At 26.6% G+C, this 14,202-nt stretch overlaps 1 protein-coding gene across 1 annotated transcript in view; it reads left to right on the plus strand.

Annotated features, from left to right (window-relative positions):
- Positions 1-14,202, plus strand: part of LOC117174145 (protein brunelleschi) — a 26,363-nt gene continuing 12,161 nt past the window's right edge. Inside the window, exons 1-6 of the mRNA XM_033362957.1 lie at positions 1-935; positions 4,316-4,589; positions 4,710-4,908; positions 7,791-8,201; positions 10,329-10,743; positions 13,666-13,886. Of these exons, the coding sequence (XP_033218848.1) occupies positions 1-935; positions 4,316-4,589; positions 4,710-4,908; positions 7,791-8,201; positions 10,329-10,743; positions 13,666-13,886 (2,455 nt within the window). The remainder of the gene's footprint in view (positions 936-4,315; positions 4,590-4,709; positions 4,909-7,790; positions 8,202-10,328; positions 10,744-13,665; positions 13,887-14,202) is intronic.

The raw sequence follows: 14,202 nt of genomic DNA on the forward strand, positions 1-14,202 counted from the left end.
ATGCGAGCAGCAGTGAGTGTCCTCTTGTCGAGTCCGGTACCCGACAATAAAATGTCACATCCAGATTACGAGCAAACTGCTCACGATCATGCAGCTCTGCTCATTCTTTTGAAACCAGTCGGCACCCAAATTAAGCCAAAAACTGTCGCCAAAATATGCGAGCGAATTGCCAAATCTGGAAGCAGAATTTCTGTCGTGGACTCCAGTGGTGGAAACCGGGAAGTTTTAATTCGATTCGTTAAGGATCATCCCGTGGAAAATAACGACTGGGGTGATTTTCAAACCCACAGAAGACTCTTGGGCCTGATCACTTTTGGAAAATACGAAAATCAAGTCGAGCTCAATGAGCTTTGCAGGTTACACGAGACTTTAAAAGTCAAGTATAATGCTACTTTGTACGATTCAAGGGCTGTTTTTCTGGGACCTCTGGCCTCGGAAAATTTCAATGAACCTCCACCTAACTACACGACTCCTTCAAATTTCAAAACGAGGGCTGTTTTCTACGTGGATGACACTTGTCCGGATTTGGAGACACAGTTGAATGAGTGCTTTAACAATTTATTTTGGATTTTGGAGTCAAAGAGGCTGGAAAGATCGAGAGAGAAATTGGATAAAGTTCCTCTGCTTCTGGCACCGTTTGAGAAGAGGGATTTTATAGGATTGGATTTGGAATCGAGGAATAATAAGAAGAGATGTGTTGGTCGAATGACAAAACATTTGGGGGATCTTTGTCTTCAAGCCGGTTTGTCAGCTGATGCTTTGAGCCATTACAATTCTGCAGCTGGCACCTTACAAGCTGTTAATGACTGGCTGTGGCTGGGAGCTGCTTATGAGGGATTGTGTGCCGCCTCTGCTTTAATTTTGTACCCAAATATGTGTAGGAATTTGCCCTTGCAGAGGAACTCATCTTTGCAGGAAGGAAGTCCCGGAAAGCGGTATTTTAAAAATTTATTAATTTCCATTCAAGGTTGCTATCGTTGAGCTCCTCAAATGCCTTAAGAAGAACTTTTTAAATTGAATATAATAAGCAGTGTTATCGTATTCGAGGCCTGGTGCCACCAGGGTACTTTTTTTTGAAGGCCTGGTGGCGCCAAACTACTTTCTTGTCACACGAAAAAATTCTCCATTTATAGACCTTCCATAAACTACTTCACCAATTATATACTTTTTCCTCCCCTCCCTCCTTGTCCTAAAAATAATGTAACTGTTGGCTAAAGTCGGATTTTACGTTTATAAATTCGTTTGAGTAAAATTAAAGTAGATAACATATTTAACTCAATACGAAACACTTTCATTTCCTTAGATTTCAAGCCGAAATCTATTGCATTTTCAATCAAATAATTGAATTTTCAAAAAAAAAAGAAAAAAGATTTTCTACCCAAAGGACAATCAAATAGATAAACTTTTCAGTAAAAGAGACGAGTTTTCCAAAAAAGAGCTAAAGATTGAACCAAATAGTAACATCTTCAAGTGAAGAAGAGGAATTATTTTCAAGACACTTGAATTTTAAACAAAAAAGTTACTTCTCAATCAAGGAAGATAAATTTAAAACAAAAAGAATGACTTTTCTATCATAAAAGATGAATTTTCAATCCAAAATTATGCATTTTAGCAAGATAGTTGAATTTTCGATTTAAAATTATGTTTTTATTAAAATAGTAGAATTTTTCAAAAATAATTAGATTTTTAACAAAACAGTTGTGTTTCTAAACAAATAGCATTATTTTCAGAATATCAAGATACATTTTCAATCAAATGGTCGAATTTTCAAACAAAAAAATATTAAAATTCTATTAAATATTTAAATTTTCCAGAAAAAGATATTAATTTTTTAGAATAACGGTGAATTTTCATCAAAAAAGTTCACTTTCAATAAAGATAGATCACTTTTCTAACATGAATGATGGATTTCATACAAAATAGTAACATTTGCAAGATAAAAATTTGAATTTTTTAGAAAACATTTGGACTTTTAAATCGGAAAAGATAAATCATCATCAAAAAACATCATTTTTAATCAAGAGTGATGAGTTTTTAACAAGATAGTTCAATTATTAACCAAAAAATTGAACTTTCAACAAACAAGAATAATCTTATACAAAAATTAAGGACTTTTTAACAAATTACTTGAATTTTCTAAGAAACAGTTGAATTTTTAACTTATACAGTACGTAGAATAAAGTTTTAACCAAACATGGAATAGTTAAATATTCAGATAAAAAAAAATAATTTTCAACCCAAAAAAAATTAATTTTTACAAATTTTTAACCAAAAAGATGAATATTCCATCAATAAGATTAATATTTCACTAAAGACGATTTTCCAAGAAATTTTTATTTAATTTTAATTTTAAACCTTAACATTGAACTTTCAATAAAAAAGAATAATTTTTTACAAAAAAATACGACTTTTTAACAAAATACATGAATTTTCTAAGAACAAAAAAACACAGTTGAATTTTTAACGTATACAATATGCAGGATAAATTTTTAACCAAACTTGGAATAGTTATTTTTTCAGGTTAAAAAAAAATCATTTTTAGCGCAAAAAATTTAATTTTAAACAAAATTTTTAAATTTATAACCAAAATATAGTTGTATTTTCTTTAAAAAAAAACTATACATTTTTCATTTTTAAAGGCGAATTTTTTATGAAACAATCGAATTTTCGACCGAATTGTTGAATTTATAATACAAAAATACGAATTTTCCACAAAACAGTCAAATTCTCAACTCGATAATATTAATTTAAAAAAAAATTAATTTTCAACTGTTCAGTTGAATTTTCAAATAAAATTATGAATCTTCTAATGATCACAGACTAATTTATGAACAATCTCTTGTAGAATTATTAATGAATGAAAATGTAAAGGTATTTTCAACAATTATTGAGTTTTAAAGAATTCTCATTAATAATTCTCAAAAACCTTAACATCGTTTAAACTCTCATTATCAATAATATAAAATATTATTAAAAAGTTTGGAATTATAATTATATAGATTTTGGGAGTAAAAAAATCAATTTGTATAATTCATAAATTTAAAATTTGCCATGAAGTACTCAAATAACCATTAAGACTTTGAAATAGGCCCGGATAATTAAATTTCAATGACGTTTTCACAATTCCGTAACTTTTTCACTTATCCAAGTTTTCCAGTTTTTGTGGAAATCCTGAACACTTTGGTCAATTCTGTTGAAATCTGTGTGGATTCTTTTGAACATTCGTGAAATCTTTGAAAGCCTTTGAAATATGTTTAAATTTGGTTGATATCTTTAAAAAATCTAACCATTGCAAATGTTCAGGTAATTAAATTAATCAACTTAAATATGAACATTAGTTCAATTTTTTCTTCGATCTGACGATCAAGTTTGAAATAAAAAGATAAGGAAATCCGAGTCAATAATTTAATCAAAATATAAAAATTCTTCTACACCTCGCGATGTTTCCACCTAATCTGTCGGTCATCCTCAGGCAATACCTGATACAAAATTATCATAAAAATTAGCTAATTTAAAAAATTAACATTGTCGTAGAGAAAATTATATTATGAAAAGAAAAGTCAATTTACCTTATATACGATTTTTGCACATAAAAAAATTGTAGTTTGATCAATAAAAGTGAGACGGCTTGAAATAATTTCCGAAACACATAATTTTTCAATGTAACCTTAATTATTGGGAGTCTCTTTTCTTTTTTTTTTGTGGTTTTTCCCAATTAAAAAATTATGTGTTTCGGAAATTATTTCAAGCCGTCTCACTTTTATTCATTGAACCACAATTTTTGTATGTGCAAAAACTGTATATAAGGTCAATTGACTTTTCTTTTCATAATATAATTTTCTCTACGACAATGTTAATTTTTTAAATTAGCTAATTTTTATGATAATTTTGTGTCAGTTATTGCCTGAGAATGACCGACAGATTAGGTCGAAACGTCGCGAGGTGTAGAAGAATTTTTATATTTTGATTAAATTATTGACTCGGATTTCCTTGTCTTTTTATTTAAAATTTGATCGTAAGACCGAAGAAAAAATTGAATTAATGTTCATATTTAAGTTGACTATTTGGATCGATTGGAGAAAGAAATTTTGGTTCTTAATGAGAAGTTTTTAGTTTTGATTAATTAAATTAATCATTGAATTCTAAGTAAATTCATTCATATCAATTCGTAAACTTAAAACCGGCCGTAATGTACTAAAATAATCATTAACACTTTAAAATAGGTGCGACTATAAAAAATGCGTTTTTTTTTAATTCCATGACTTTCAATTTTGGAATTTCAAAGTTCATTCTAATACAACATTTTATTTTCCAGACGAGGATCTCAAGCTTTTAATGCCTTGCCAGCTCCCCAGAGTGTCGAAATAGTAAAAAGCAGCATACCCAATATTTTATCAGCAGAAGATATATCTAAAAAATATAAAGAAGCTATTGTTCATTATAGTAAATACCAAAACGCTGGAATCATTGAAACGGAAGCAAGCTTCAAAGCAACTAGAATTTCAATAGAACAAAATTGTGCTCTTCAGGCAGCTTCTTTTTTGAACAACGTTGTATTTATCAACCTGACAATGAGCGAACAAGAAAAGGTAAATTATAATTTGTAGCTAAATTAATATATTGAATTTTAATTTAATATATGATAAAAGTCTTTATAATAAACTTTCTAATTTATTGAATGTTTATCTACAAATTTTATTGCATTTTAGATTGATCGTTTCACTACATTATCAGACCTCTACACATCTTTCGGATTCACTCGAAAAGCCTCTTTCTGTACACGATTAGCAGCTACTCGATACGTTTCTCAAAACAATCCAAATCCAGACTGGCAACAGTGCTACAAATTGATGCTCCAGGCGACTGCTGGCTTCAAATTATCTCTCGATCCAATAGAAATGCCTTGGGGTAATTTAAAAATACCAAATCTCTTTCGGGCCGTACTTAAATTACGAAACGGATTATAGGCCCTCTCTAAGACTTTCTCATACTTGTAACAGAGAATCTTTTATAAACGGAATAAAACAGTTATTCAAATACAAATTTAAAATTTTCAAATTGATTAATTTATTTTAAACCAAAAAATGTCTTTTTTACTGTAAAAGATGAATTTTTCAACAAATTAATTAAATTTTTTAACATAATAAATTAATTGTCGATATAAAAAGATAAATTCTCAAGAAAAAAGTCCCATAGTTTATATTTCAATCCAAAAGATGAAATTTATATTAGAAAAAATGTTAAACCAAAAAGACGAATTTTTAACAAAATAAGAATTTTTCACTCAAGAAAGAAATAAAACTTTATTTAAATTGTTGAACTTTTAAGCCAAACGATGAATTTTCTTTATAAAAATTAAATTTTAAAACAAACAATATGACTTCAGTTAAAAATTAATTTTCTACAAAACTAATGCATTTTTACCCAATAAAAATGAAATTTCAAACCAAGAAAATTAGTATTTTTATACCAAAAAAAGGTTAATTTTCAACTAAAAAAGATCAACCTTTAAAAAAATTGAAGTTACAATTTCAGTAAAAAATTAATTTTAAACCAAAAAAAGGCTTTTCCACTAATCATTTAAATTTTAAACCAAAAACAGGATTTTTAAACTGAGAATATAAATTTTAACAAACAAATGAATTCTGAACAAACTTGGTTAACCAAATCTTTCAAACTAAATAGCTGAATACTCAAGTAAAAAAGAATATTTTTTGACCAAAAATTGGCATTTTCATTTAAAAAATCAAATTTCTGCTAAAACAGATGGATTTTTAAGTCAAAAAGATAAATTTTCAAAAAATAGTTTAATTTTAATCCAAAAAAGACTTGAGTTGACTTTTCAAGATCAAAATATGAATTTTTTAACAAAAAATAAGTTTCCTAAAAAATTTGAATTTTCTACCCAAAAAGACGAATTTTTTCAACCAAAAAGATGAATTTTTAATATAATGGTTGAATTCTCTACTAAAGAGTTGCATTTATATTAAAAAAATATGACTTTTTAATAAAAAGTTACCCATTTTTTAGGAGAGATTTCAGTTCGTTTTAATTGACTTTAAAAAAAAATATGAATTTTAAACAAAAAGTAAATTTCTTAGAAAATAGTGTAATTATCAACAAGAAAGTGACAATTTTTTTCATTTAATTGAACTTTCATCCAGAAAAGATTTCAGTTAATTTTTCAATATCAAAATATAAATTTTAAATAAAATGTCAATTTTATACCAAATAGTTCAATTTTCAACAAAAAAGTGGAATATTTAACCAAAAAGTATGACTTTTGAACAAAATAGTTTGAATTTTCAACCAAACAGCTGGATTTTTATCCAAGAAAGATAAAATTTCTCTTAAAATAGATGATTTTTTAATTTTAAAAAAGTTGAATTTTCATCCAGAAAAGATTTCAGTTCTCCTATTAACAAGAAAATATTTAATTTAAACAAAAAGTAAACTTTCTATGTAATAGTTAAATTTTCAACAAAATAACATTTTTGACCAAAAAGTATGACTTTTAAACAAAATTGTTGAATTTTCAGCCAAATAATTGCATTTTTTCCCAAGAAAGATGAAATTTCTCCTAAAAAAGATTTTAACGAAAAAGTATGAATTTTTAACTAGATTGTTAAATTTTCAACCAAGCCGTTGTATTTTTGTCCCAGAAAAATGTTCATTCTACTAAAACAGGTGAATTTTTAAATAAAACACACATTTTAAAAACGAGAGTTGAATTTTCATCCGAAAAAGATTTCAGTTGACTTTGCAAGATTAAAATATGAATTTTTTAACAAAAAATAAGTTTATACGTAAAAAATTAAAATTTTAATTCAAAAAGACGAATTTTTTCAACCAAGAAAGATGAATAAAAAAAAGTTGAATTCTCTGCTAAATAGTTGCATTTTTATCCAAAGAATATGAAATTTGTACTATGACAGATGAATTTTTAATAAAAAACGACAACACTTTTTTAATCAAACTCTCATCCAGAAAAGCTTTCCTGTTTATTTTTCAATACCAAAATGTAAATTTTAAACAAAAGTCATTTTTCTACAAAACAGTTAAATTTCCAACAAAACAGTGGAATGATCAACCATCAAGTATGACTTTTTAACAAAATAGTTTAAGTTTGAATCAAACAGTTGAATTTTTATCCAAGGAAGATTATTTTTCTCTTAAAACAGATGAATAAATTTTCTACGAAATAGTTAAATTTTCAACAAAGCAGCAGAATTTTTAAGCAAAAGTATGACTTTTAAACAACATTTTTGAATTTTCAACTAAATAGTTGCATTTTTTCCAAGAAAGATGAAATTTCTTCTGAAAAAATGTTAACCAAAAAGTATGAATTTTTAACAAGATTGTTAATTTTTTAAACAAACAGTCGTATTTTTGTCCATAAAAAATGAAAATTCTACTAAAACAGGTGAATTTTTAAACCAAAATATACATTTAAAAAAAAAGAGTTGAATTTTGATCCAAAAAAGATTTCAGTTGACTTTTCAAGATTAAAATATGAATTTAAAAAAAAAACAATTTTACGAACAAAATTTAATTTTTAATCCAAAAAGACGAATTTTTTCAACCAAGAAAGAAGAATTGTTAACAAAATAGTTTAATTCTCTACCAAATAGTTGCATTTTTATCCAAAGAAGATAAAATTTGTACTAAAACAGATGAATTAAAAAAAATAAAAATAAATAGCTGTTGCGTAATTAAATTACGGTCCCTTTTTCATAATGCAAGTCTGATGTTATAATTATCTACACATGAACATTATTTATTTATTATAGATAGACTCAGAGGTTGGCCTGCGATTCAAATCCAGGTAATAAACGAGTTAGTAGCCGCAGCAAATAGAATGGGAAATCCAGCTCTTGCAACTCGACATCTCACATTCTTGTTACAAACTATGTACAATCATCTGAATCCAACAGAGAGAAAAGAAACGGCCCTACAGCTTCTCTCAGTTTCTCAACAATGTGAAGGCGCTCCTGTTCCTCTAGTTTTGGATTCCGGAATCGTCATTCCGCCCGCGAATTTGACAAACATTCCCAAAACTAAAACATTCGCTCTCAAAAATTTACAACCGCATCTTCAGCCTCAGAAAATTGAAAGGGTGAAGGAAGATCACGGACCCTTTTTATTCACCCCGATCAACTTTGGTTCTTTGGAAAGAAAAAATGTTTCCAAAAGCAAAGTTGGTGAGTTACAAATTTAACGAATTTTTGGTGTAGAATGGCATAAAATTAAAATTTAAGAAAATTTATTTAGAAATTTAAAATTCAGAAACATGGAATTTATAAAAAAGACTATCAAATTTATACAATACACTCATAAATGGCTTTATTCAAATTTAAAGTAGATACAAGAAAAGATAACCTCCGAATTACCTTCCCTTTTTTTTCTCATCTTTTCTTATTTTTCTTTAAATGACAATAAAAAAATATTTTTTTAATCTACGAACGTTGCGGTGACCATTATGAACCAAATAGTTCAGTTCACAACTCAAAAAGATACAGTCTGAACCAAAATTAAAAGAATTAAATTTTGAGTTACAACAATTAAATTTCATGAAAAAAAAGGAATCTACAACAAAATGGTTAAATTGTCAATGAAAGTAATGAATCTTGGATATAAAAAAACGAATTCTCAACCAAAAGTGTAATATTTGATATTTCCACCTGAAAATATTTTTATTTTCAATCAATCCTCAGAAAAAACAGATTAATTTTTCAATAAAAAACTGTAATTAAAAAAAATAGTTGAATTTTCAACCAAAAAGATTTATCATTCATAAAAAAAATCTTATTTAAAATGTTGAATTTTCAAGCTGAAAATATTAATTTCAAGCAAAACAGTTGAGCTTTCAACCGGAAAATATGAAATTCAACTAAAAAAAGTTAAGTTTTCAACCAAAAATAGAATAGTTAAAATATTAGAAAAAGAAATTTTCGACCAAAGAAATTAATTTTTAATTAAAAAGGCGAATTCGCAACAAGTTCGTTGAATTTTCACCTAAAACATTTAATTTTTTTATTTTTCTCAAAATAGTTGAATTTTTATTTTAAAAAATGAATTTTCAATTTAATCAAAATAATGTTCAACCAAGAAGACTTTCAACAAAAAATTTTAAACCAAAGAAATGAATTACTAACTAAAATGATGAATTTGTAACCAAATTGTTAAATTGTAAACCCAAAAATTAATTTTCTATTAAAAACATACAATTTTTCAAAAAAAATATAATCAATAAAATATAATTCAATAAAAAGAAAAACAAATTTTCATCCAATAGTTACATTTTCAACTAAAGAAATGAATTTTTAACAATAAAAATTAAGGTTTAACTAATGAGATGACTTTTCTATCAAAAAGGCGCATTTTTAACCAAATTAATTAATTTTCACCTATAAGAGGCTAATTTTGAATTTGGAATACCGTGGTTAAATTTTCTGTAACAAAATTAAGTTTCAACGAAATATTTCAATTTTCAACCAAAGCAATCAACCTTTAACCAAAAAAAATGAAGGCTAATAAATAGAGGAATAATTGAATTTGCAGGTAAAAAACTTAATTAGAAATTTTTAAACTAATTTTTAACCAAGAAGGTTAATTTTTGCCAGAAAAAGAATAATATAGAAAATTACATGAATTTCTAACTAAATATTTTCAACTTTAAAGAAAATTTTAATCTCATAGCTAAATTTTCAACCAAAGAAATTATTTTCAACCAAAAAGATTAATTAGTCAAAAAGAAGATTGGTATTCTACTACAAAAGATAAATTTTCAACCAAATAATGGAATATCCAACTGAAGAAGACACATTTTCAACAACAAAATATAATTTTCAACAAACTAATTCAATTCTGAACAAAGAAAAAAGGGTTTTCAAGTAAAATGAAAACTTTCAACTAGCTTAGTGAAATTTTCAACCAGAAAATATGAATTCTTAACGAAAAATGTAATAGTTCGTATTTCAATAAAAAGAATTTTAATTAGAACCAAAAAAGCTTCTGAATCAAACAAATGTGATTTTTAACGAAAAAAGATGCAATTTCTACCAAAATCGACGAATTTTCAAATCAAGAAGAAAAATTTCAACCAAAATTACTAGAATTTTCAACAAATTAATAAAATTAACTTCATCTCCAGTTTATCAAAAATTCCCTGACATTTCCTAACCAGTTTCAAATTTCCTGACTTTCTAGAATCCCTTGACCTGCAGCAACTCTGATATTGTTCAGATTTGATCATTAGATTCTCTTTTTTTTAATTTCGAAGAATTTCGTAGTCAGTCATTAAATTGCTTTCTTTCTATTTGTTTCAGATTATCTCTGGGTCGAAGGAGACATTTGCGAAGCGACGATGCAGCTGATTAATCCATTGCCCTTTGAGCTTCACGTCTCAAATATGAGACTTTTAACAAGTGGAGTAGTTTTTGAATCGATTCCGGAAAGCATAACACTGCCTGCGGAATCGGGCCCGATCGCTGTGACTTTGGCGGGAAAGCCGAAGGAAGTCGGCGATCTTGAAATTTTAGGTTTTAGTACACATACACTCGGTGTTAAATCTAATTGCAGATTGAGGTACATGGAAAAAATGCCACATCCTCAATATTCGGTGGAAGTCGTTCCTGCTTTACCGAGGATAGATCTTTCTACTAGTTTACCGCAAACGGCTAGTTTCAGTTCCGGAGAAAATATTGTCACGAGTGCGAGCATTTCTCTTTACGGAGGTGAAAGGTAATTTCATTTTTATTTCAGAAACTTAATATAAGTAAATTGTTCTTTTGTATCGTTTCAGGAACAAATCGAAAGTTTTCAATTCTGTTTTCTCCGATTTCTTTTTATAAACGCCTAAAATAAAACACTAAACATACAAAGATATCATTTTAACAGACTTCCCAGCCCAAAATGGGAACGAGGGTGATTTTTCAGGAATATAAGGAAATACATTCTTTTAAATAAAATTATTGTAAAGGTTCAATCTTGAATTTAATATAAAACGCTAAAGATTTCAAGTCGGAATATATTGCATTTTTAATAAAACAGTGAATTTTTCAACAAAGAAATTAATTAATTTTTAACCAAGTAGTTGCATTTGTAACCAAATAGTTTAATTATCAAACAAAAGAGACGAATTTTTAATCAAATAGTTGAACTTTCAACATTCAAAGACGAATATTCAAACAAAAAAGGATTAACTGCAACCACAAACAGTTGCATTTTAAACCAAATAGTCGAATCTTCAAGTCAAAAAGATGAAATTTTTATAAGACAGTTGAATTCTCAACCAAAACTTTTGTAAACAAAAAAATGAATTATGGATGCAAACAAGATCAATTTTTAATCCAAAAAGATGAATTTTCAACAAAATAATTCATTTTTCTACAAAATAGTTCAATTTTGGACCATTATTTTGAATTTTCGACTCACAAAGATAAATTTTCAACAAATTGGTTCAATTCTTAACAAAAAAAGTATTACCAACCAAGCAGTTACATTTACAACCAAATAGTTTAACTTTCAAGCAAAAAGACGAATTAAAAAAAAATAGTTGAATTTTTAACCAAATAGTTGAATTATCAATATTCAAACAAAAAACAATTAACTTCAACCAGAAAACGATCGCATTTTTAAGTAAATATTCAAATCTTTAAGCGAAGAAAAAAAAAACAATTTTTAACACGCAGTTGAATTTTCAACCAGAAACTTTTATAAACAAAAAAATTAATTTTTAATACAAAGAGGATAATTTTTCAATCCTAAAGGATCAGTTTTTAACACAGCAGTTGAATTTCCGAACAAAAAACATTACTTTTTTTTAATTATTGGAAGTTTTAACAAAATAATTAAATTTTTTACAAAATAGTTGAATTCTTAAAAAAATATATAATCAACCAAGCAGTTGCATTTACAACCAAATCGTTGAAATAGTTGAATTTATAACCAAATAAGTGAACATTCAACACATAAAGACGAACTTTTAAACAAAAAAGAATTAACTTCAAGTCCAAACAATTACATTTTTTTGAATTTTCAAACAATCATTTTTTTTTACTAAAAAAGATGAATTTTTAATTCTAAAGAACGAATTTTCCATCCAAAAAGACAAATTTTTAACAAAATTTTTTAATTTTCAAACAAAAACAAGAACATTTTTTAACAAAAAAATTTAATTCATAAGTCAAAAACGATTTTTTTACTTAACAGTTGATTTTTCAATCAGAAATAATAAATTTTCAAGAAAAAAGTTAAATTTTAACCAAATAGTTCAATTCAAAGAGCAAAAGAATGAATTTTCAACCAAAAAAGACGAATTTTCAACCAAATATTTGAATTCCCAACAACAATTTTATTATCAACCTAGCACTTATTTTTACCACAAAAAGTTAATCTTTCAAACAAACGAGACGAATTTGCAACAAATAGTGGAATTTTCCACCTAGAAAAATGAATTTTTTACTAAGGGGTCGAATTTCCAAGAAAAAAGAAGCGAATTAACATCAACCACAAACAATTTCATTTTTAACAAAATAATCGAATTTTCAATCAAAAACTTTTTTACTAAAATTGGTAAATTTTTAATCCCAAAGAACAAATTTTCCATCCAAATAGACGAATTTTTTAAAAAATTGTCAATTTTTCCAAAAATAATTAAATTTTCGACAAAATAACAGACTTTTTAAATCAAGAAGACCAATTTTTAACAAAGAAAATAAATTCTTAAGACTAAATTGAATTTTCTACAAAACAGTTGAATTTTCAATCCGAAATTATAAACTTTCAACAAAAAAGTTCATTTTTAACCAAATAGTTCAATTCTAAGTTAAAAACAATCAATTTTTAAAACAAGATGAATTTTCAACCAAATATTTAAATTTTGAACTAAAAGCCATCAATTGTATACCAATAATGTAATAGTTTAATTTTGAATTAACAAATTAATTTTCAAGAAAAAAAAGAAAATTTCAACAAAATAGTTCAATCTTTAGCCATTGAAATAAATGTTTAATAAAATAGTTCAACTTTCAACCAAGTACTTTAATGTTTAAACGAAAAATATAAATTGCCAATAAAAAATTTGATAGTTGAGTTTTCAACAAAAAGTGATTAATTTGCTACCAGAAAAAAATTTTCAACTAAATAATTGAATTCTCTCTCAAAAAAAGAATATGCAACAGAGTAGTTCAACGTTCAAACACCTTTTTCAACCAAAAAAGATTAACTCTCGATGGAAAACGTTATAGTAGTATTTTCAATATTAAAAAAATTAACTTTCAATGAAAATTAGTTGGATATTTATTGAGCTCTATTAATTCAGTTTGAATTTGACTTTTAACGGTTACACTTCCAAATACACCTGCAGATATTTTTGTCTAAAAAAAAATCTTGAGTGATGTTGAAATAATACAAAATAGGGCAAAATATCTCCAAGGCATCAATGATAATTTAACTATTTGAAAAAAATGCAGACAATCGGGGTAGACAAAAGGGGGTAGTTTCTTGAAAATATGAGAAAAGAGAAATTTTTAACAAAAGAGGAAATGTGGGGAATAGTGGAACGAATGTAAAGCCTGTATTTAGCTGCTTTACTCATAAAATAAAATTACTAATTTTAATTTGTTCAGGCATTTAAAAAAATTGTTACATTCAAAATTTCAGCTCTGAATGTACAATTACGATAATGAACGTAGGCCATGTTCCAATTGAAATGTTCGAAGTTTCTCTACAGTCAACTTTAGATGCCCCAACCGAAACCAAAGTTTTTAAATGGAGTGAAGAAAATTTAAATAGTCAGTTGCCTTTGGAGCCAGGAGCTAGTGCTAGTTTAACTTTATATTTGTACGCCGTTATGGACTTTGTTGCTCCTTCTTCACGTCACGGTAAGTTCTCCCAGGAGATTCAGAAGCAGATTATAATAAAATCTCTTCAAAAATCATGCTTGAAATTAAATATTTATTAATTCTCCTCGATTGTTTTTTAAACCTTGAAAACATGGAAATCTTGAATTTTTCACGAGAACCTTGAATTTGATTTTTTTTTTTTACTTTTAAAACAGTTATTTTATTAAAATGTGAATAGAAATTTAAATCTTTTAATCTGTTATTAAATAAACATCTCGTTTAGAAGAAATCTTGCTACTAATTTTTTTTTATATTTATCAAGATATAAAAATAAATAGTTGAAAATGTCGATATC

The sequence above is a fragment of the Belonocnema kinseyi genome, chromosome 6, assembly GCF_010883055.1.
Source record: "Belonocnema kinseyi isolate 2016_QV_RU_SX_M_011 chromosome 6, B_treatae_v1, whole genome shotgun sequence".
NCBI lineage: Eukaryota > Metazoa > Arthropoda > Insecta > Hymenoptera > Cynipidae > Belonocnema > Belonocnema kinseyi.